At 35.0% G+C, this 22,566-nt stretch overlaps 4 protein-coding genes across 4 annotated transcripts; 3 read left to right on the top strand and 1 right to left on the bottom strand.

Moving 5' to 3' along the window:
• Positions 1-523: 523 nt before the first annotated feature.
• On the top strand, positions 524-9,192 carry LOC132625195 (auxilin-like protein 1). Its single transcript, XM_060340023.1, has 8 exons — positions 524-1,200; positions 2,159-5,627; positions 5,697-5,763; positions 5,938-6,008; positions 6,092-6,157; positions 6,240-6,329; positions 7,018-7,194; positions 8,933-9,192. The coding sequence occupies exons 1-8, from the start codon at positions 827-829 to the stop codon at positions 8,966-8,968; spliced, it is 4,350 nt and encodes a 1,449-aa protein (XP_060196006.1). The 5' UTR covers positions 524-826; the 3' UTR covers positions 8,969-9,192.
• A 154-nt stretch (positions 9,193-9,346) lies between these two features.
• LOC132625196 (dihydroflavonol 4-reductase) lies at positions 9,347-11,250 on the bottom strand. The gene is made up of 6 exons (XM_060340024.1): positions 11,030-11,250; positions 10,680-10,849; positions 10,378-10,572; positions 10,136-10,295; positions 9,829-10,021; positions 9,347-9,747 (listed from the first exon to the last, which is right to left on the bottom strand). Exons 1-6 carry the CDS (start codon positions 11,172-11,174, stop codon positions 9,471-9,473), a joined length of 1,140 nt encoding a protein of 379 aa, XP_060196007.1. The 5' UTR covers positions 11,175-11,250; the 3' UTR covers positions 9,347-9,470.
• A 2,856-nt stretch (positions 11,251-14,106) lies between these two features.
• Positions 14,107-14,924, top strand: LOC132622224 (uncharacterized). The gene has a single exon (XM_060336789.1). It carries the CDS (start codon positions 14,322-14,324, stop codon positions 14,700-14,702), a length of 381 nt encoding a protein of 126 aa, XP_060192772.1. The 5' UTR covers positions 14,107-14,321; the 3' UTR covers positions 14,703-14,924.
• A 2,027-nt stretch (positions 14,925-16,951) lies between these two features.
• Positions 16,952-17,659, top strand: LOC132622105 (uncharacterized). The gene has a single exon (XM_060336639.1). The coding sequence runs from the start codon at positions 17,087-17,089 to the stop codon at positions 17,471-17,473; it is 387 nt and encodes a 128-aa protein (XP_060192622.1). The 5' UTR covers positions 16,952-17,086; the 3' UTR covers positions 17,474-17,659.
• The last annotated feature ends 4,907 nt before the right edge of the window (positions 17,660-22,566 follow it).

Here is a 22,566-nt window from a genome sequence, read left to right as displayed (position 1 = left end):
AAAAAACTTCATATCAAATTTTGTATCAATTAGCAATGTCCGAAAACAAACAAAACTAGATAAATTGATTTCATGATCTAATCTGCACAAGAGGGTGTAACTTCCTTTTTTATGAAAATGATGTCTGGTCAAATGGTATAATCTGGACTATGAATAATTATTTATATTCTAATTTTTCTTTCTTTGACTCATTGGCAAAATCAAAAGGTTATTTAATAGTTTGTATCAAATTCAATAACTTTAGTTCAAACTCGATAAATATATTAAGAAGTTTGTTAAATAGTGTAAATCTTAAATCTAAAACTTAATTACTACTTACGTATTTAATATCAATGTCAAAAGATTTACTTCTTATGCATGCTCTAATCAAGAGATAAAAGTAATTTGTTTTTATTATATTGCATTATTGGTTTCTTAATATGCGTTTGTTTGACTATGGTGACACTTATTATGGGACGGAAGGAGTATTATTGAAAGAAAAAACACTGAATGGTCCAATATTCACTTTAAAAAAAAAACCATTTCCGCCTTGGTTTGTGTAAACGAGAGTAAAACAAAGAAGAAAACAAAATGAAAAAGAAGCTACAGTTGAAGTTGATGAGCTCATAAGCAGCAATCCCAGAAAAGGTGCCGGAGTTATATCCAATGGGCGTCTCTTTTACTGTCTTCTCTTTTCCTTTTTCCCACTAACGTTAATCGCCAAAACATACTTATTTTACTAAACAAAAAAGTTTCCTCGATATTCAAAATGTGCTCAAAAAGCAACTTCTTCCCCTTGAGACTTCATTCTTCACACTGAAAACTGTTTTTCTCTGTCACATTTTCCATGGAAAATCTGTCACATTCATTTGCTAAAAAGAGTTACCATGGAAGTAGTGGGTTTATTACAACACCAAGCAAGTCTATATACGACGACGTGTTTGGTGGTCCACCTAAGTTCGGTGTTCCAACATTAGCTCCTCGTTACGAGGATTATACTGAGATTTTTGGTGGTTTTCACTCTTCAAGAGCTTCCTCTATTCCCATTTTGGATCTTCCTGTTGTTGATGATAACGATGATCAACTGTCCTTTGATGTCCTGAGTTGTCATTTTGATTATTCTGAGATTTTTGGTGGGTTTAATGTTTTTGATTTTGCCCTTCCTTACGAGGATTTGGTTCGTCAATCTACTTCTGGTTATGATTCTTCTGACGAGGCCTGGTATGACCATTTCCTTTTGTATATTTGCAAGTTTTTTTTTTTTTCTTTGAAAATGTGTGCTAATGTATGTTAGTAGTAGTTTTCCCTTCACTGCATTTTTTTTTTTGTATTAGACTTTAGAAATGGTTAGTTGCTTTTTGACAAATTGAGATAGATAAAGTTTTTTTTTTTTTTTTTGGCTGCAAAGGTTCGGGATATAGAATGCAAATTCTTCATTTTTTGAAATTTGAAATTAAAGCACTGGTATCATGGCCAGCTTCATGTTCATGTTCATGTTCTGGTAACTCTATGTAGCCCCATTTAGATAAATCGTCTAATTTTTCTGATTTATTGACCGCTAGGCCATGGTTTTGCGTATGTCTGGCCTTAATTTCTGTAATTTGAGCTTGTTTATGTTTCACCTTCTGTTGTGCTTTTCCAAACATAGTCGTGTAAAGCTTTGGTTATATTGGAATTCTAACGAGTTGAGAAAATGAGGTTTCTCTTTGGACCCAACAGCAAAGAGGGCAAGAATTTGTAATTGTCAGGGTTTGATTCATGCATTTCCAACATCAGCCAAGTTGACAAAAGGGGGTCAATGCTGGATTTTCATCTTTCAAACAAGTTTATATGATTCTCTAGGTGAAGAGCTAATTTCTTTAATCAAAGGTCAAAAACACTTCTTTTTTCCGGAAAAGTTAGTAAAAATCATAGATATCTTTTACAGGTCTATGTCTGAACTGAACCAAACCAAAAGAATGTATCAATCAATTTTCTTTAGTCAAATCTCATTTCACTTAGTAGGTTGTTGGGGTGGTAAGTTTTTTCTTCAGTTAACCTGTTTAAATTAGTAGGTTCAGTTTTATCCTTTTCAGTGCTCCCAATATGAAAAGGTGGCAAGATTTTTTTATTTTTTTTTCTGTTCAAAGGGGTTTGTAGTTTTATGTTTAATTTTTTTTTTTCCTTTTCCTGATAAAAGGAGTCCAGCTCAAAGTGAGACCCTGTCAAATGAGTCAGAACCTTCTGCTTTTTCTGAAAGGAGTCAGAGCTCTTCTAGTGCTGATGTTCATCATTCATCTGATGATACCAAGCAGTTCAACATTTCATATCACATGACTTCCCAGAGTAGCGATGGAGTTGTATCAAATGGCATGACACATGTTGCTCATCTGCATGCTATTCCTGGATACACTTACACGGTCAGTGGAACTCAGGCTTCTCGAAATACAGAAGATGAGGAGCCACCTAGACAGCCAACTCTTGGTCTTAACTACAATGTGGACGTGACTGGACCGGTTTTAGAAGACAAGCAATCCAAAAGAAGCACATCACGTAATATGAGCAGCAGTTATATCATGCATGGAAGTGATTCAAAACTTCCAGAGAAATGTAGTGAAGCTAGTCGTACTCCAGATAAGCCATTCTTCAGTGTGTCAGATATCAGCTTAAGAACTAGGCCTTCAGGGTTACCGCCACCATCAAGACCGCCACCTGCTCTGGCTTCCAAGAAAGAAGGCTTTGATAGACTTAATTCAAGACTCAAAGCTTCTAACAATTGCGCTTCTGAGCCAAAACAAAGTGATAGTTCACAAGCTTTCTTTGATATGGATGTATATGCAAGTTCATCTGCAGCAGCGTCTTCTGCAGCTATAAAAGAAGCAATGGAGAAGGCTCAAGCAAAGCTTAGAAGTGCAAAAGAGCTAATGGAGAGAAAGAAGCAAGATCTAAAATGTTATTCAAAACTCCATTTGGAGAATGGTATGTTGGAGGAAAGACCAAGCAATACATTTGACAAAGATGACATGGAACAAAACATGTGTGAAGGAAAAATGGAAGAAGTCTTTAAGAACAGTGAGGTTAATTCAGGTAATATTGAAGGAGGACATTTCAAATGTACTGGAAAAAGTGAAGAAAGTGAGCAAGATAAGCTTAATATGTCATCTCAACAACCATATAAAGCTGATGGAAGAGTTGCTTGGAGGGAAGGTGCGGAATTTTTTGAAGTAGTTGAAACCTACCCATCTTGTGGGTCTCCTGAGAAAGTCAAGAATGAATTTGGTGTGCTGCATAATAAGGAAACACATGAATACAGACAATCCGAAGTAGCCACTGACAGACTTGACCGTCTAGAAACTTGCAAAAATGTTGTGGCAAAGGAGGATCCAGATGGCAAAGAGGAAAGTGAAGAAAAAGTGGGTAAATGGTCCTATCAATGGGCTAATACACATCAAAGGTCAAAAGAAGAAGATTTGTGTGGTCAATTGGAGCATAAGGAGACAGTAATAGCAGAAGAAAACTTATCGGATGTTAGTCTGAGTGAGAAACATGTTAAAGTCCAGCAAGAGAGAACAAGTGAGAAGCTAAGCAGCAGTTCTCATAAAAGTGTGGAGTACATTGGAGGAGGTGGCCAGAATGTGAGTGAACATAAAGCGACGGTGAAACTAAGTGGTGGCAGGAGAAGATTAGATGATCAAAAGGGATTCATAAATACTGATGCTAGGCATATTGATATAGAGCTGATGTCTGAGATTGAAGAATATGAGGGAGGACTTAGGCATGTTATTGACGAAACAGGAAATGGACAGAGAGTAAATGAGATACTCAAACAGGAAATGAAGAAGAAACCTGATGCAGTTTCTGAAAGAGAAGAAGGCGTTATTCATTGGGAGGAGAACGCAAATAAACCAAAAGAGGATTTTAAAACAGAAAAGAACAATGAAAAGTCAGAGGTAGCTTGCAAACAAGAGAACAATGAGAGGGACAAAGAAGTGGACTTCAAGATGGACCTAAAGGATCAGGATGTAAAGGATCAGGATGCAAATGGTGCTTTTGAGTGGGAGCAAGAAGACAGCCAATTTAGAGTGGCTCTCAAGAAGAAAGAGCATGAAGGAGAAAAAAATGAGGCTGATGAAGGAGAAAAAAATGAGGCTGAAAAAGGAGAAGAAATTGAGGGAAGATCGAGTGGCGCTTGCGAAGGAGAAGATGGTGATATGGAAATGACCGAGGTTTTGGAGCAGCAAGAAAACAATATAGAATCTCTCCTGGCTCCCAAATTAGATTTTGAGAACGTATCTGAAGGGGCCAGTGAGCTTGAAGAAACTGAGCAAACAAATGTTTGTGATGTTAAGTGGGACGAATTGCGCGAACAGACCGAAGATAGCCCCCCAATTGAATTGGTTGGGTTTGGTTTGAAGCAGAACACTAATGTTGAAGTTCGCAAGGATGCTACGGCATTGGAGGCTTGCCAACCAAACTATGAGACTCTATTTGCGAACAAAATGTCCGAGAAGCCGGAAGAAAACCCCGTAAATCTGGACACAACTCAATCTGCCCTTTCCTGCAAAGAAAATGAGAGATTAGAAACTGAGCTGCAAAATTGTGAAAAAGAATCAGAAGTTGAACTGACCAATCTGCTGCCTAAAGATGGATGCAGCTCTGTTTACAAGAGACAAGATCTCTTGGAGCATGGAAAAGATCCAAGTAAAAGAGCAGATGCAATAGGGTCTACTTCTTCGAATGAGCATTTAACCGATTCAAATGGAACTGGTATCTACATAAGTAAAGCGTCAGATAGACTGAAGAAGACTGCTTCTGAAATTGGAAATCAGTCTGATCAAAGAAATGGAAAGCCTCTTGAATGTCTGACAGTTAACGCCAAGAGATTTCAGTCTGGCACTAACCAGGAAGTTACAGAGGAAAAGTTTACAGCTAATCACTCTAACGATAGAAATGGAACAAATGCTGAAAGGCCAAGAGTGAACACCAAGGTTGTTCAGTCTGGAACTAATCAGAAAGTTACCGGTGAAAAGTTTACAGCTCATCAGGTTGCCAGGGAATGGGCCACAAATGCTAAGAAAATTGGAGATGCTTTGGCTGCTGTGCTAGAGGATGTTGAGATCCTGTCAAGTACAGACCAGAGAGCCGCAATTGGAAGTCCCCAAAAGAAAGAGAGAAATTCAAACAAAATCATTACTCCTGAAGCCCAAAAAACGGATGGAAGACTGAAAAAAGAAAGAGAACTGGAGGAAGAATATATGAGAAAGTTAGAAGAAGAAAGGGAGAGAGAAAGGGAAAGAGAAAAGGATCGGATGTCTGTAACTCGTGAAGCTCTGGAAAGGTCATATCTTGAAGCCCGTGGGAGAGTAGAAAGAGCTGCCATGGAGAAAGCTGCAACTGAAATGCGTCAAAGAGCTATGGCGGAGGCCCGAGAAAGATCAGAGAAGGTATCTGCAGAGGCTAGGGAGAGATCTTCAGCAGAGCAAGCAGCTAGGCTCAGGGCGGAGCGGGCTGCAGTAGAACGAGCAACTGCAGAGGCTCGAAAACGAGCTTTTGAGAAAGCGATGGCTGAGAAGGCTACCCTGGAATCATGCGAACGAGTGGAAAGATCATCTTCTGAAAAGTTTTCTGCTTATTCTAGGAGCACTGAAATGAGACAGAGCTCTTCCTCTGTGAGTATCTCTTCCTTCTTAAAAGTAGAAATGCATGCCAGCTGCTTACTTATTGGGATTTGTTGACAGGAGAAGCATGCACATCAGAGCACAGAGACCTCAAAATTGAGATACTCGTATTCTTCAGCTCATGCTGGTACGTATATGGCACCAAGACCTTTTTTACCCCCTTTATTTGGTTTATAGTCTAGTTTTCCTCATGTTTCCTGATATTAGGCATTCTGAATTTCATATTTGTTTAGTTGCACAAGTAACTTTTCAAGATTAAATTTTTCTTGTGAAGGCTCGACTAAGATTAAATGCTTTGCAGGCATTGAAGGTGAATCACCTCAAAGATGTAAAGCTCGCTTGGAGAGGTATCGCAGAACATCAGAGCGCGCTGTATGTGCTTCCTAACCATCTGTTCCCTGTTAAAAGTTGTTTTTCTTTTATTTATATAGAACTTTTTTTTGTCCTGATTTCAGGCTAAGGCCCTGGCAGAGAAAAATATGCGTGATCTTCAAGCTCAGAGGGAGCAAACGGAGAGAAATGTATGTATCCATCTCTTTGTATAACACAGTATATCATGAATCATCTACATTTCATATTGTCTTACTTGAGGGATTCCTGCAGAGGTTGGCTGACACTCTGGATGCTGAAGTGAAAAGGTGGTCAAGCGGGAAAGAAGGCAATCTACGTGCATTGCTTTCAACTTTGCAATATGTATGCTTTCTATTCTAATGCTTTATTTGGATAAATGCTTTTCTTTGGCTAATCAATATTAAGTGCTTTTTGAATAGTGCCAAGTTCATCTTAATTCTGTACCAAATAGATATTCATCAAGATAGATGTAACAGTACTTGATTTATGTATTACAGATTAACCTTTGCTTAGTCATTTGACTGCTTAAGTGAAGGTGTTTCATTCTCATTTAATAGGTCTTTTCAACCAAAACAAGTTAGTGTCTTGAGGCATATATCTTAAGCTAAAATTAGCTGCTCAATCTAGCCTTTACTTGGTCTCTTCATTTAATTACCTCTATCAAATAATTGGAGTGAGTAAGTGCGTCTATGGAAACAAACATTCCTAACATTTGCTGACAGGACAGTGGTGCAGTTTGAAACAGAAATGTAAAAGAATGTCACATCCATTTTTCGTAACTCTTACGTGCTTCTTGGTCACTTTATCGAGGATTTTACTTGTCGAATTGTTACATATGGGCTGTATAATCAATCATAGCAGTGAGAAAGCTCTGGCTGACACCAGAACGTGACCGCATGACATGTCAATAGTAAAAATTACTTTTGAGTTTTTAGTAGTGACATATGGCAGTCTTTTCACACTTGTCATCATACGATTTTTGGTCAACCTCCACAACATTGAAACTCAATGTATCTATTCCTAATTGCAGATTCTTGGGCCTAATAGCGGTTGGCAGCCAATTCCACTAACAGAAGTAATAACTTCTGCAGCAGTGAAGAAAGCTTATAGGAAAGCAACTCTTTGTGTGCATCCTGATAAATTACAACAGCGAGGTGCTAGTATTCATCATAAGTATATATGCGAGAAGGTCTTTGATCTTTTAAAGGTGTGTTTTCTGATTTAGCTTTCTTTACTTGTCTAAATTTATCCAGTCTGTCCCCTTTCGGTATACCAATTTAAGCTTCTAGTACTTCCTATTGGTGACTGGTTTGTCTCTTAGTTTGACTTAGCCAGCAACGAGATCATTCTTTGTGGACCTATTCATTGTTTATCAGGACCTTGTTACAATTGATCAAAAATGTCTGTGATGTGGCCAATTTCTGCATCACAACTTTCGCTTAACTTGACATATATCTTATAGGTGATCGTACTGGTTATCAAAAGACTTTGCTTGTTCCATTTTTGCTTTTGATGGAAAGCTCTGTTAGATGTGCCGAAAACTGCACGACATGCAGGTTTCAAATATTATTGCTCTTTACCATGGTGATTGCCTGTGGAAACATGACACAATATTATCAAGCAGAATGACTGCTCTGTTATATTTGTTTTTGATAACCGTGGTGTTCGGGCCTGCTTGTGCGCACCTCGACTAATTTCACGGGGTACCTGCAACTTTTTTGATAACCGTGGTGCCCATGCCAGCTTGTGCGCAGCCCGACTAATTTCACGGGGTACCTGCTACCGTTTGTTTTTTATATAACCATGGTGTCCAGGCCAACTTATGTGCACCTCAACTAATGTGGTAAACTACCTCCCACCAGCACATGTACCGGTTAACTCCATCCATCAAGGCTTGGACAGATGGAAAGAAATCTCCTAGTGTTTTATCTCGTTGGGATTTGAATCTGAGACTTCATGGTTCTCAACCCACTTTATTGACCACTAGGCCATGCCCTGGGATAGATGACTACTCTATTATAATAGTTGTTAACTGACCTTTAACCCACTAGTATATTCGGAATTTGTCATAAGTTTTGTGCCTCAAGTTCAAAAGTACATCGTTAGCATCTGTTGTTACTCCCTCCGTTCCACTTCATGCAACAAGATTAGGAGCACGAGGATCAAAGTACTTAATTTTCAGTGAGAATTTGAATGTAGATTCTTCAAGTTTTTGGAAATAAAATTTGCATTTTTGAAAAACTACATAAAAAGTAGTATTAGTCATGATAGTTAATCTTTTGAAACTTAAGAAAAACGTGTTCAAGGAAGAACGAACCTATTTGACTTCTCGAATATTACTTTGCCACATAAATTGGGAGACAGGAAGTACTTTGGAATTGTACCAGTTGTCATGTCAATCATTCAACCCCAACCCCAAACTATTGGCTGGCTCAATGAATCCTCTATATCAATTCACTCTATTCAAGTCCATTTTAGTAGTTGTAAGATGACAAACAGAAACTGTTTTACAGTGTCTAGTTAGTTATAGAATAAACAGGGTGACATATATTAGTATGTTAGCTATCACGACAGCAGAATATCATTTGATGACTTACTAATCGGTAAAATAAAAATAAAAAAGAACTCCATTAAGTAATATGTAATGTGATGATCTACGTGCTTCTTTGTTTCTCTTGTTCCCCCTTCCCACTCGTCTTTTTTAAGTCTATTATTCTTAAATGTCTGTTCTGTATGAATGTGTAACTCTAAATCAGAATGGCCTTATTTTTGGGGTGAGATAAAGAAAATCATCTGTGACCTTATAGAATTTACCTCAACTTCCTTACTCTAAAGTTTGTTTTCTTCCTGCCAGCTTCACCTCTGCCCTTCTTCCCATGGCCCTTTCCCTTTGTCTTATCTATTTTTGAATTCTCTTAGTGGTTATCATTCTTCTGTGTCTACAGGAAGCATGGAGTAGGTTCAACTCTGAGGAGAGGTAGTTGAAGACTTGTCTGCTCGCTTGAACATATAATTTGCACAGTAGTGAGTAGATTCTCTTTCTTATTATTTTTAGTTTCTGCATGTAAGCGCAAGCTTTAGAAATCTGCCCTGAAAGAAAATGGGCTAACATGGCTATTCATTGAAATGAAACTTTTCCGTGAAAGGGCTGTATTATTGCATTACGATGTTACTGTTTGTATTATTATTATTATTATTATTATTATCTCTCGTTTCCCTCCAATGATTAAGAAAAATGATAATTTCTTTTTTGGCAAATGGTATGCAAGAGCCGTGAAGACAAGCTTTTCTAGGCAAAATATACCTAGGATTATTTGATATCCTACTGTGCAACTGCCTGTAACTTAGCAAGACGAGAATTTCCATATAGTCATTGACCATTTTACGCATTTAGTATTGGAAAACCTCAAACAGATATCAGGGAACCAAGAAGCAAACATATTGCTAGGCAAGCTCGCCTCTTTATTTTGTAAGGTTACAGTTCTAGATTTCATCATTGGTTAACTTTCTTGTACCATTTGCAACTCGTGCATTCTCCTTGCCACTTGCATAGTTTTCAGCAGAAATTGGAATGGCTTCTTTGTCTTGTCCATTGTCTGCAGTGCTTCGGGTAGATAAGGGAAGCAACTGCTTCTGTCGGCAAGTCTCGATGGCTCCTTTATACATATCCTCCAATGTGTATTTGAATTGAAACCCCATGTCCATTAGCTTCTTTGACGAAAAAGATATTATGGGCAAGTCCTTATCGATGCCTTTAAACCTGTTATTTAACCAGACTGAGTTACCAAGCCATCACTCAACGAAGGAGTCAATTATACTTAGGAATACAGCGGAGGCTTACTCAGTAGGAACGTAGTACTCTGGCCATTTTTGTCGAACCATCTTAGCCACATCATATATGATTGCATGATGGGAAGAGCAAATGTATCTTCCCTCTGCCTTGGGGTGCTCGTAAAGGAATATATGAGCCTCACAAAGATCATCTAAATGCACATATTGACCTTGTTTAATGATGCAGTAGTGAGCTTCATTCCCTGCACATCTCAATCTGGTTAAACCCGTGATTGTGTTGTGGAAAGCTGTTTACTAAAGTAATTGTTGGGATCAAAGGAAGCGACTGTCTTCTGTACATTGTGATTACATCATACCGGTAATTAGTGAAAGGGCAGTGATTAAGCTAGGTGGGAACGTAGGTGTGATGAACGGACCCACAACCAGTGGTGGTATGATGCTAATGAAATCAATGTTGTTCTTCTTAGCTTCTTCCATTGCAGCCTTCTCTGCCAGTATCTTGGAAACAAAATACATCTGCAATGAAATTATATTCACAAGGCAATATTGATGACAATACTGTTATTTATTTGTAATAGAAAAGAATAGCCAAACGAACCCATCCTGTCATCTTCTTAGCATAGATGAAATCCAAGTCACTCCAGCTGCTCTCGTCATAGAAGAGTTTTTGGTGCTCTTGGACATCAAGAGTTCCAGCAGATGAAGTGAAAACCAGTCTCCTTACCGTGTTTGCCTTAACACATGATTCTATGATACTCAACATTCCCCTGACTGTTGGTTTTATTACTTCATTCTGTTACGTATATCGATGTGATAAGAGTTACATTAGAATTGATCATCCAGAAATGTAAGAAGGTAATAAGTATAGATTTGTTACTTTTCTAGCTTGATATATAGTACCTCGGGGTCCTTCGACTCGAAATCCATAGGTGTTGCCACATGAAATACTCCTTGACAGCCTTGAATGGCTTCATCAAAGCTTCCTTCCACTGTCAAGTCTGCTTTCCACAGCGTTAAGTTGGTATCAGCTTTCGGCAATTCTAACAGATGCTTCACCTTCTTCTTGTTCTCTACAAATTCATGCATCTTTACATAAGGATATATCATTGACATGCAGAAGGCTTTTAGCACTGTCATATTCCTCTCTGGATTCTCATAATGCAATTTATTTTAAACTGTCAATGTGTAGAAGTTATTTATTTTAAACTGTCAATGTGTAGAAGTTAAAACTCTTAAAAGAGACAACCTACCAGGATCACGAACGGTAGCATGGACATTGTAACCTCGTTCAAGGAGTCTCATGACAAGCCAAGAACCAATAAATCCAGATGCTCCAGTGACACAAACAGTCGGCGCCGCCGGAGCATTAATAGCTGCATGAGCTTCACTTGCCATTTTCAGAGATGAAAAGTAAAAAGAGTCGGAAAATGAATCTTAATTGACCGGACTAAATTTCAACAAGATGAGCTTTCATTTATGTTTATGTCTGTCTTTATACTGCTTGCACGTAGGTTGTGTTAGGAGTGGTACGTAGTGTTAGATGGTAAGCACGTGCTCAACGCACCGTTAAGTAACTTCATTGGATTAACCAAATATGACTGGTTGGTGAGAGAGGAAGAAAATGGGTTCTGGCCATCTGGCAGCCACTTTCTCATCTGCATATAGAATTAAGTGTACCTTGCTGAAGAAACATTTCTATGTGTGACTTTGCAAATTGAATGATTGTTGTGAAAATATTGGTTAGTGTGTCCTTCATTTGACCAAATTCTCAAAATAGTTTAACAAATTAGAGGAACAGATTTAAGGTTCATCACACCTAAAGTTAGTGAATCGATTGAGTTTATCTACATTTCAACTTAAGTGGGTAAATGACATTTATAGCCTTCAAATTTTCATTTGTACACAAACACCGGTGACTTAGTGTTCCTAATGCTTCTAATATTAGGATGCCTATTACTAGTACTCTTTTGTCAAAGGACCTAGCTTAATTTAACAATTTGAGTAATCTAGTACGTAACTATTTGAGTAATCTAGTACGTAACTCAAGACAGAGGCAGACCCAAGATTTTAAGACGCCGGGAGGCACTATTATCTTAACATAAACGCCAATAAAAAATTTAATGATGACTGATGGATAATACTGTATCGGATCGGTCACTAATAGTGTAGCAACGGCGAAAATACAAGTATGTAGGTCAAATATGTGTAATAAATAAAATTTAACATAGTGAAGCAAATGAAAGAGATAGCTCAGTGGCTAAGGCTGTGCAACATGTGGTGACAGTGCAGGTTCGAATCTAGGCGAGCTCATTTAATGCTTATTGTTTTCGTAAAAATAGGCTCAGAAAAATAATTAAAAGTGACATTCGGATTCAATCTAGAGTGACATGCAAGGGAAGCAGCAGTTGCAACCAACGTGTCCCAATGACACTTTCGTTTGTTAAAGTTTGTTAAAGTGCACAATTAAATATATACTAATTTCTCAACATATATACATATATATATATATGTATATACATAATTTTTTCCGAAGGGTGGGAGTGCATTCTCACCATTCCATGGACATTTAGGTCCGCCTTTGATTTATTGTCTCAAGATCTTTATAAATTATTGTTGGTGTTTTATATACCTGACGCGAAACATTCTATATTCTTAGACATTCTTCTTCATGTGCAACACAATTTTGGAGATCATATGTGAATTTTCGAACCTAAATGTGTGTAAGAGTTTGTCAAAAGTTGACTTTGTTACCATATTGAATTATACCTGAGTAGTTGGGAAGAGAGTTTTGTTAATCTATTCTTCAACATTTGTTGAAGAATGCGAGCATAGAACTTTTTCTAGGGCAAAACATTTAATTTTATCTGTTGATAAGTATTGATTAAATGAAATAGTCAATAGGAAAAGTGAATTTATAATTGAAATATAATTTGATATTAAACTTTTTGACAATTTTAAAACAATTATAAACATGTACTACTCTATTTTAACTGTCTTTTGCAAGATGATAAACAATTTTTGTTGTTTAAATATTTCAATTTGAAATCGTTTAGAGATGCTTATCGGTACCTGCTATACAGGACCCAAATAGGAATGAAGGTCATAAGCTTTAACAAGGGCTTCAAATTCTTAAAAGAGAAAAGAAAATAGTGTTTAACAGTTCTGATGAAAACTTTTAAGTAGAATAATTGCCTATATTTCGCCGACTAATTAAGACTTTAAATAGAAAATAAACAGAAACTATTTTGACAGGATATACCAATTACTAGGACTAATTAAGACTTTTAAATAGAAAATAAACAGAAAATATTTGACAAGATATACCAATTACTAGTGATAATATTATTACATTTGGACACATAAGTGTTTATCTTTTACTTTAAAATTTCATAATATTAATTATGTAATATTTTACATTTAATTTAACAATTTTCTTTTAATTAGTTAGTTCAGTTACAAATCGACCTTCTATTCTTCAAGATAGACCCGTTAAACCCTCTATACTAATGAAGATTTATATCAATGGTTTAAGTGTTTGATATGATTTTGAAATATAAAGATAACTACGATATTTATTCTGGTCCTTGGAGATGATTGATTGCAGAGGTATTGACCTCGCAAACCCAGAGTGTAAAATAAGGAGTGGATGACAATTATCTCTGTCAACATTTTAATTATGTTAAATCTTTAATCTATCTTATATGAGCTAACGTTCTATCACGTTTCCTGCTTTCTCTAAAATGGACCGTATCCGTTCAAACACGTTGGTCTTTTACTAATCATATATCCAAATTGATTTGTTTTCAACAAAACGAAAGATCATATAAAATTTTGTCATCATGGCCCGGCAAAAATACTAATAGCCCTACATGTGGTTGCTTCAATATCTAATATCCACACTTCCATAGCATATTTCATAGGATGCCTAATTGGAACTTGGAAGCTCCATAGTCACACTTCCATTACTATTGTTGTTGGCCAGATACGGTCAGTCTTTCATTAAATTAAATAATTTGATTCTGCTGTTAGCTATTCTTTAAGCACGCTGGTTTACACTAATCCAATAGTTTGTCCAAATTGATTTATTTTCAACCAGAAGAAAGATATAACAACAAAAAGTAAAGAGCCTGTCCTTAACATCTAGTGATATTCATAGCATGCCTTATTGGAATCTAGAAGCTTCCGTTGTCACTTTTCCATTATTATTATTATTATTATTATTGTTTTCAGACTTGCCATTATATTAATTGAATTTTGCACGAGAAAGTCAAGCAAACTCTGCTCAGCCATGTACTTTCAAACCCTTACAACTATACATTGAAAATATAATTGAGCCGCACACGTGTTACTAAAATACCTCTAATGGTAGGCATTAAACAACTCTCTTAGCTACTAGCCAAACCTAACTATACTAGTATATAACATATCTTTCGTTCTCTCCATCTCTCAATCTCTTCCATCATTTTAAGTCTAGCTAGTTCAAGAAATTTGAGATCTGTTTTATTTTTCAAAACTTGTGAGTACTATTAATTAATTAAAGCGATGTTTAGAGCAATGAGTACACGAAGGGACTATAGAGGATATGAAGAATTGATTAAAGAGGAGGCACCTTCTGCTCCATTGATAATATTGGAGCCAAAGTTGAGTAAAAGCAGAACCGTTCCCCCTGCTGCTAACTTCTTTAGCTCTTCGTCCAGGAAGGTGACGTCTGAGGAAAATTTCCAGGCGAATGCTCAGTTAAAGGAAGCTAAAAAGGCGAGCAAGATTCATCCAATATTCAGTCTATTCGAAACGAAGAAGAAAAAGAAGGCAACTGCTAGGCCTGAATTTTCGAGGTACATTCAGTATGTTAGAGAGGGAGGTTTTGGTGATGTTTTGCAGACCACTTCCTCCAAATCCAACAATATGGCTGCAGTAAAGTGAGATTGAACTTGCGAGGTTTCTTAATTTTGGTTCTTTGGAATATTCGAAGATCATAGATTACACAATTTTTTATCATATTATGCGGTTCTCCGTAGAGGTTTGGAGGGGATCATGCTGAGCATGCTGTTCTTCTCGAAGTGTACATGTATACATAATAGATTTAGGAATATATGTTGGTTTGTTTTTCTCTATTTCTTCGTTCTCACTTCTATTTATCAGAGATTCTGTGATTAAGTGTTCGTTGTTATGGGAATATGTTCTTAGACGAGTAAGAAACAAAGGACTTGAAATGGTTCAAGCTGATTGTACAGGTTCAAGGCATGCAGTGCATGATTTTTGGAAAGGGTACTTCAACTTAATTATAATTCATCATGATGTCATTGTTTAATAAGTTTCTTATTATCCTTTTACTTATTTCACATTAACATAGTGCACCGTCTCATTTGCACTCATAGACTATATCTGCAATATTCAATACTTACTATATTTCTTACATTTCGATCGGATATATCATCTAACTTTTTATTTTTTTTTATTTTTTTTATCATATGAAATCTATATTTTGACAGCTGAAATTCCGTAAGGAGTAGACATTTGCATAGGCGTAATCTTTTTTAATAAGGTTAAATCCCAGCTCTAGTTTAAGTAGTATTATATCAAGGAAGATTATAAATAGAGGGACTAGGCTCCTGACCTCGTACAAAAACTGTGTGCTGCTAATTACTGGATACATACACACAGCAAAAATTATCACGTCTTAGCTTACAAAGAAACTCATCTCATATCTTATCCTTAAGCTAGGTGGTTACCACTTTTCTAGCTGATACGGTCCTTTAGCATCTTTAGGAAGATCCTGATAGTTAAACAGAAGAGAAGAATCTTGAAGAGTTGAAACATATTTAGCAAAATCATATTCACCTGATGGTTTCTCTAAAAGAATGTTTGATCTCAAAATTTGTTTGCATTAAAATCTTTGTGGTATTCGATATGACTGACCTAAGTTTGTAGTTCTCAACTTATACACTCTTGAGCATGTTTGCAACTATGAGTGAGTCCAGTTCAAGCTCCACTCTCGTGTAACCATATTTGTAGCGCATATGATAACATGTTTTTCCTTTTCCTATTAGCTAATTGAATATTATTTTCTCGACATTTACGGATCTCGTTCACCCTTTTTGTTTTTAATTAATAACGACGGAACATCATTCACTTAAATGGAACAAAATGATCTAATCTTTTTCCTCGTGATTGAAAAGTGTTCGCTTGAGCTGAAGAAATACTTTGATAATTAAACAAATTTGGTCTTGACCGATTCGATTAAGGTAGCAATATTTGTTTCTACTATATAATAAAGATAGCATTTTTATCACTTTGTACAGATAATAGTTTTATATACCTATACAGAATTCTTCTGCTTTTGTTTATTCAGTTATGAATAACTCTCTATTCTTCAAAATTCGCTAAAATCCCCTATAAGTACGTAAAATTCTCATTATATACGTATAACTACATGTTAATCAGTATACGTATTAATTTAACTTCTATTATATATACAGGAAGGAAGGTTTAGGATTTGATTTTTAAATATAAAAGGATCATCTAAAGCTTAAATAGTCATGTTATAAAAGTGTTACTGTACAATAATTCAATCAAAAATTAAGAAACGCTGATATTCGAATAATTGTTTCACCAACAAAATAGGTGGTCCTTGTGAAATAAGGGCGAATGATAATATATGATGCAAGCTAACAAACTTTCTATCAATATTTTTTGGTTTAGAGAATATCAGTACTCGTTCAAACATATGGAAGTTGGTGTTCACTAATCAAATAGCTAGTTTATCCAACTTGATTCTTTTCAACAAAAAGAAAGATACAAAAACTAAAAATAAAAAATATTATCTTTAACATAGTCATATATATTCATAGCATGCCTTGTTGGAATTCTGAAGCTCCATAGTCACACTTCCATTATTATCAGCGTTCACTAATCAACTAGTTTATCCAAATAGATTATTATTGTTGTTTTTTCGGCCATATACGGTCAGAGTTCCTTTATATTTAGCACGAGAAGTCAAAACAAGGAAAGTTGCCGCTTTATTCCGCAATTAAACTTTCAAAGCCTTACAACCACGTGGAGCACGCAATTTTGGAAGAAAAAAAAAAGAGGCTACAGCTGCAATAAAATAGTAATAGGAACTAAATATCTCCCTTAGCTATTAGCCGCCAACCTAACCACCACTACTACTACTATATAACATATGCTTTGTTCTCTTCATCATTCAATATCTTCTTCGCTTCAATCTCTTCCTTCATTTTAAGCCTATAGTTCAAGAAATTTGGGAGCTGTAGTGTTATTTTTGGTACTAGTAATTAATTAAAACCATGTTTAGAGCAATGAGTACACGAAGAGACTATAGAGGATACGGAGTATTGAATAAGGAGATCGAGGAGGAGGAACCTTGTGCTCCAATAATATTGGGGAAGCCTAAGTTGAGCAGGAACAGAACAGTTCCAGCTGCTGCTAAATTCTTTAGCTCTTCCTCCAAGAAGGTCACGTCCGAGGATAATTTTCGCGCGAATGCTCAGTTAAAGGAAGCAAAAAAAGCAAGCAAGATTCATCCAATATTCAGTTTATTTGAAACGAAGAAAAAGAAGAAGGCAACTGCTAGGCCTGAATTCTCGAGGTACATTCAGTATGTTAGAGAGGGAGGTTTTGGTGATGTGTTGCAGACCACTTCCTCCAAATCCAACTTGGCTGCAGTAAATTAGTTATTTAAAACATGTTATAAGTTAATTTGGACTTTGTGATAGAGAAGACCATTGATTATATGTTATAAGTAGTTCTTCATCTGTGATTTTACGGTACCAAACAATTTGGAGTCGATGAGCATGATATTCAATTGTAATAAAGTGTGTATATATGCGTAACATGCAAACTTGTTATGGATTGGGAAATTGATGTCAAAACTTTCCTATTAATTAAACAGGTAAAAGTCATTTTCCCCCAAAATTTTCTCCTACTTTAATCTATAATCATTAAGGATGATACAAAATTTTAAAATTGAATTATTTTTAAATAACGGTGTCATATTTTTAAAAGACTATTCAAAAGTTAGATCGATATCAAATAAAATAAAACAGAGAGAGTATTTCTTTCTCTTTTTCAACTTAAAGTGTTTTATTTATAATTCAAACAGTGACATAACTTATTTCATATTATAATTTAACGGGCAATTGACCGGTGATTTTGTAATTGTAAGAGTACTAGTTTCTCTCTCAATTATTAAGTTATCCATCTATATATGTAAAAGCAAAAAAGTTATAAAATTCATTCATTAATAATAATTAAAGTAATTCCAAGCAAAAAATAAAATAAAATATATATATATATATATATATATATATATATATATATATATATATATAATTGCTCGTATCAATAAGGTTGTTAATGGCCAAAAATTAAATCTATAAAAATTGCTGATAAAAGACGGGGATTCAAACTCGATATGATTAAAATAAAATTTACTAAAAATATCTATTGATATCATAGAAAGTCATAAATTCACTCGACCTCTGTATCTAAGAATCATAATTTGGAATAAGCTATGTCAGTTATTTGTCTAATCAGTTACTATCAATTTAGAGCCTGGATGCGCTTATGCCTACAAGCTATTTGCAGCTTATAAGCTAAAAAAAATAAGTTGGGGTAGTTTAACTTATTTTTTTTGGCTTATAAGCTGTTTTCAGTTTATAAGCTGCTTTAGATAAGTTAAGTCAAATGGGCCCAATTATTTTTTTGAGTTTATTTTAAGCACAAAATGACTTTAAACTGGCCAGCCAAACACTCAAAAAAACTGAAAACAACTTATAAGTCAATCCAAACGGGCTCTTAGCAATCTTTCAGTTTCATACTTTCTCTGAAAAGAGCGTACTCATTCAAACATGTCTAGTTTTCGGCTAATCAATTAATATTACTATAAGTTATCATAACTTCTTCTTTTTTTATAAGTTATCATAACTAATTTTCTTTTAACAAAAAAAAAAAAATATAGTCCAAGCCTTAATCCAAGCACTAATAGCCGTCAGTTGGATCCAGATGCATGTGGTGGCAACATCTTGCTTAGCACGCGCGGTGGTTTAGATATGATTTCTTTATTTTTAATTAGAGGTATTTGGTCTCACTTCAAGAATTATGTATGAAAAATCTCGTAAGAAAGTGCTTCTCGTTTAAATGGCTTTACCCGGGTGCGTATCTAAATTTGTTAAGACCTAACGTGAATAAAAAAAAAGCACACCGCAAGCTAGCTCTATGGTTTTGCATTTCTCATATGGTCCCACTTCCTATTAAATTACTGGTTTAGGCACTAGAAAAGTCAAACATGGAAAGTTTCCAGTTAGCTGTTAGCTTGGCCAAGAAAACGAAATTTCAACCATCGCATAGCATATGGCGCACGCAATTTTTGAAAAATAAGGCCACAGACCATATTTGTGTCAGACTACCTCAGCTAATAGGAATTAAATAACTTCCCTTGCTGCCCAACCAAACTATTTAATGCATCCTTTGTTAGTTTTACACTAGGAATTCTCTAGTACTGGTTCTTCCTTTCTTCATCTTCAATCTCTCTACTCCGTTTTCTTCCATCATTTTAAGCCCTGATCAAGTGATCTAGGAGCTGCTTTTTCTCGTGTCTTTAATTTCTTTTTGTAAGTTAAAAATAATTTAGTCATGTTTAGAGCACTGAGCACACGAAGAGGCTATAGAGGATATGATGAATTGATTAAAGAGGAGGCACCATCAGCTCCATTAGTAGAGCCAAAATTGATGAGAAACAGAAGTGTTCCAGTAGCTAAAATGTTTAGTCCATCCAGGAAGGTGACGTCATCGGAGCAGAATTTTCCTATGAGTCCTCAGATTAATAAGGAAGCGAAAAAAGCGAGCAAGATTCATCCAATATTCAGTCTTTTTGAGACAAAGAAGAAGATATTGGAATTAGCGCCGACAAAACTCTTTATAGGGATTAAGCTATTATCTGGCTACCCGACCACCACAAGTACACACCATACTTCTTTATGAGCAAATGGGAACACTCACATCTGTATTTCAGGCTATTTATTTGTGCTTCTGGACCATAAGTGGCATGGGCGGACACTACAACACAGGGCATATATGGCATATATATATATAGCTACGAAATCTTAGCTATGAATTTATAAATCATAGCTAGTACCTAGTAATAGCCATAAAATTTTGAATTTCGTGGCTATTTACAAATTCATAAAAAAAATTAGCCACGAAAATTAAATTGGCAAAGCTAATTCTTCATTTTTGTCACAGTTGCTAAAAATCGTGGCAATTATTACTTAACTAGTGTACGTACCCGCGCGATGCGCGGATCGTTTCAAAAAAAAAAAAAAAAAAAAGAGGAGAGAGATAATAGAAATAGACGTGTCTAAACCATGTGTGGCATATTATAAATTTTATATTCTCATTTTTTTTTTTTTGGATCAGTCTTATTACAGACAAACATTTTCCTATAGTATATGTAGCTTCCATTGCTTCTTCACATATTATACGGTCTTTTATACTAGGAGCTAATATCACAATAAGAGGATGTATCACAAACCTGATGATTATTGTGGACGTTACTCCAAAAATGAAGGAATCTCTGGGAAGTAATATTGTTTATTGTCTTAGTTTCAAAGGAATTTTTGAAAGCAAATAATATCTCAATCTTCTAGCTGCAAAGCAAAATAGTACATAAAATTTTTTATTGCTAAAAGATCCAGTAGAAGAAATACAAAGAACAATTATTGAAAGAAATTGACTACACAAGTAAATACATAAAAATTCCAAAGTGGCTATTGACAATTGATTCCACGTACCACACAACCACAAAAACTCAACTTCCTGTGAATATGTTCACACATCACATTAGATTCAAATTTTATTTCAGCTCCTCAATGTTAGTGTAATGACCCGCACGTTGTGCGAATAATACTAAAAAACAAATTAACCACATCAAAATATGATGTTGCTCATTTGAGCATATTAAATTTAATTGTTATATCCACTTGCCAAATGCCATATTAATTTTCTAATGTATTATTTTAAATAACAACACAAATGATGGTCATGTTATTCACATCATGCTAATCAATTCAAAACAATATTTCTGATACAAAAGCTTTTTGCGATTTAGAATATCATTAGCCTTAATTTAGATATGTAACAAAATACATGATCAGGACTAAATGTACTCAAGAGTTGAATGTTAAAAAAAAATGGAAAATAAAGATTTTCAACATAGACTAAACAAAAAAATTTGAGTTAGTAAAACATGTGTTAAAACGACACAAGAACACCAATCAAACATTTGCACAATGTCGATTTTCACTCACAGGATAAAGGAACGCTAAAAATTTAACACACAACATTTTTATATGAACCAAAGAAAATATGTCTAGCAGAGAGAATCAAATTTATTAGTTCCTTAAATAAAGTCTAGGCCCAATTGATTTAGAAAGTCCCATTGACTATCTCATTTATTCATTATTAATTATTTAAGAAAACCATGCACATTCAAATTTCCCGAAGCTTGCAATGAAAAAAAATGTTAACATCAGCATACATGACTAAGAATACAGAGATTTAATTAATAAAAAAACGCAAGCTATATTGCATAATTGTTCTCACGAATTAACTACATGCAAAATCCTCAACCTAATATTCATTTTAAGACATTTAGCATTATATTAGAACGTATATGACAACTAAAAAAATATATATTTATGAAAGTTCCATTGGATATCCAAACCAGAACATGTATTAAATTTTAAGACAACTTTAGATGAAAGAACACCATTTATTTCGGGAAAAAAAAAGTTAAACTGCTAAACATTAAAAAAAAAAAAAACTTTGATTCATACAAAATATTGAAATAGAAATGTAATAACGGGAACGAACCTTCAAATTCTATTCATTTTTTTTTTTGTATTAAGTAACCTAATAAATATTGTATTATGGGAATGCTCTTACCATTAAAGCTTCAAACAATACTCCCGGTAGAGATGCCGTCAAATATTTGAACCCAGCTAGCATTGAGTAGAATGCGGAGGACAAATTTTTCATGAGATGCCTAAAGTTTGATTACTTCGAGCGTTGTGATTTTCAAGATTCTGGTTCTCATCTCAAGTTATAATAAGACGATTAGAAGTCAATTCTTTGCAATCTGAGCAGAATATTATCACCATATATTATTTTTCTCACAGCTTGTGTAACATAAGTTAACGAACAATATAAATGTGTAACTATTAGCTCATGTCAAAACTTTTACTCAGTGAATACACTGTTGGAAATAAAGCATTGATGGTATATATGAAGAGGAAAAGATATGATTTATCGTTAATTATACATGAAGAGAAAAAAGATTTATAGTTCATTATTTTTTAATTACCACCATTCAGAAGAGGACATGATTATCAGTGTTGATGGCAATAAATTGGATATCGTTTTCGGCTCCTTATAAATTTTATCTACTAAGTGTTCCTTCTCAACAACTCTGCATAAACTAAACTATGAAAATTTGAGTAGTTGTAATGCTTCATCTAGATAACTAATTTGATGTTCGTGTTCAATAATCAACTGAAAGACATGGGAGGAAGGACCATTACTCTTTATTTAGCTTTATAGTTAATTATAATTTAAAAGTAATTAGGACTCACAACCTCTCATACACCTAGTGATAATATTTAATCATATAAGCACAATATGTATATGGTGCTCATTCCTTGTAAATATTCAGGCAATTTTAACAATTATCAACCATAATAAAATTGTACTCTGCCTATCCACATACTAA

Source organism: Lycium barbarum, chromosome 12 (assembly GCF_019175385.1).
Source record: "Lycium barbarum isolate Lr01 chromosome 12, ASM1917538v2, whole genome shotgun sequence".
Classification (NCBI taxonomy): Eukaryota; Viridiplantae; Streptophyta; class Magnoliopsida; order Solanales; family Solanaceae; genus Lycium; species Lycium barbarum.
Note: the sequence above shows the minus strand (reverse complement) of the source record. Positions and strands in the feature narration are given on the sequence as shown.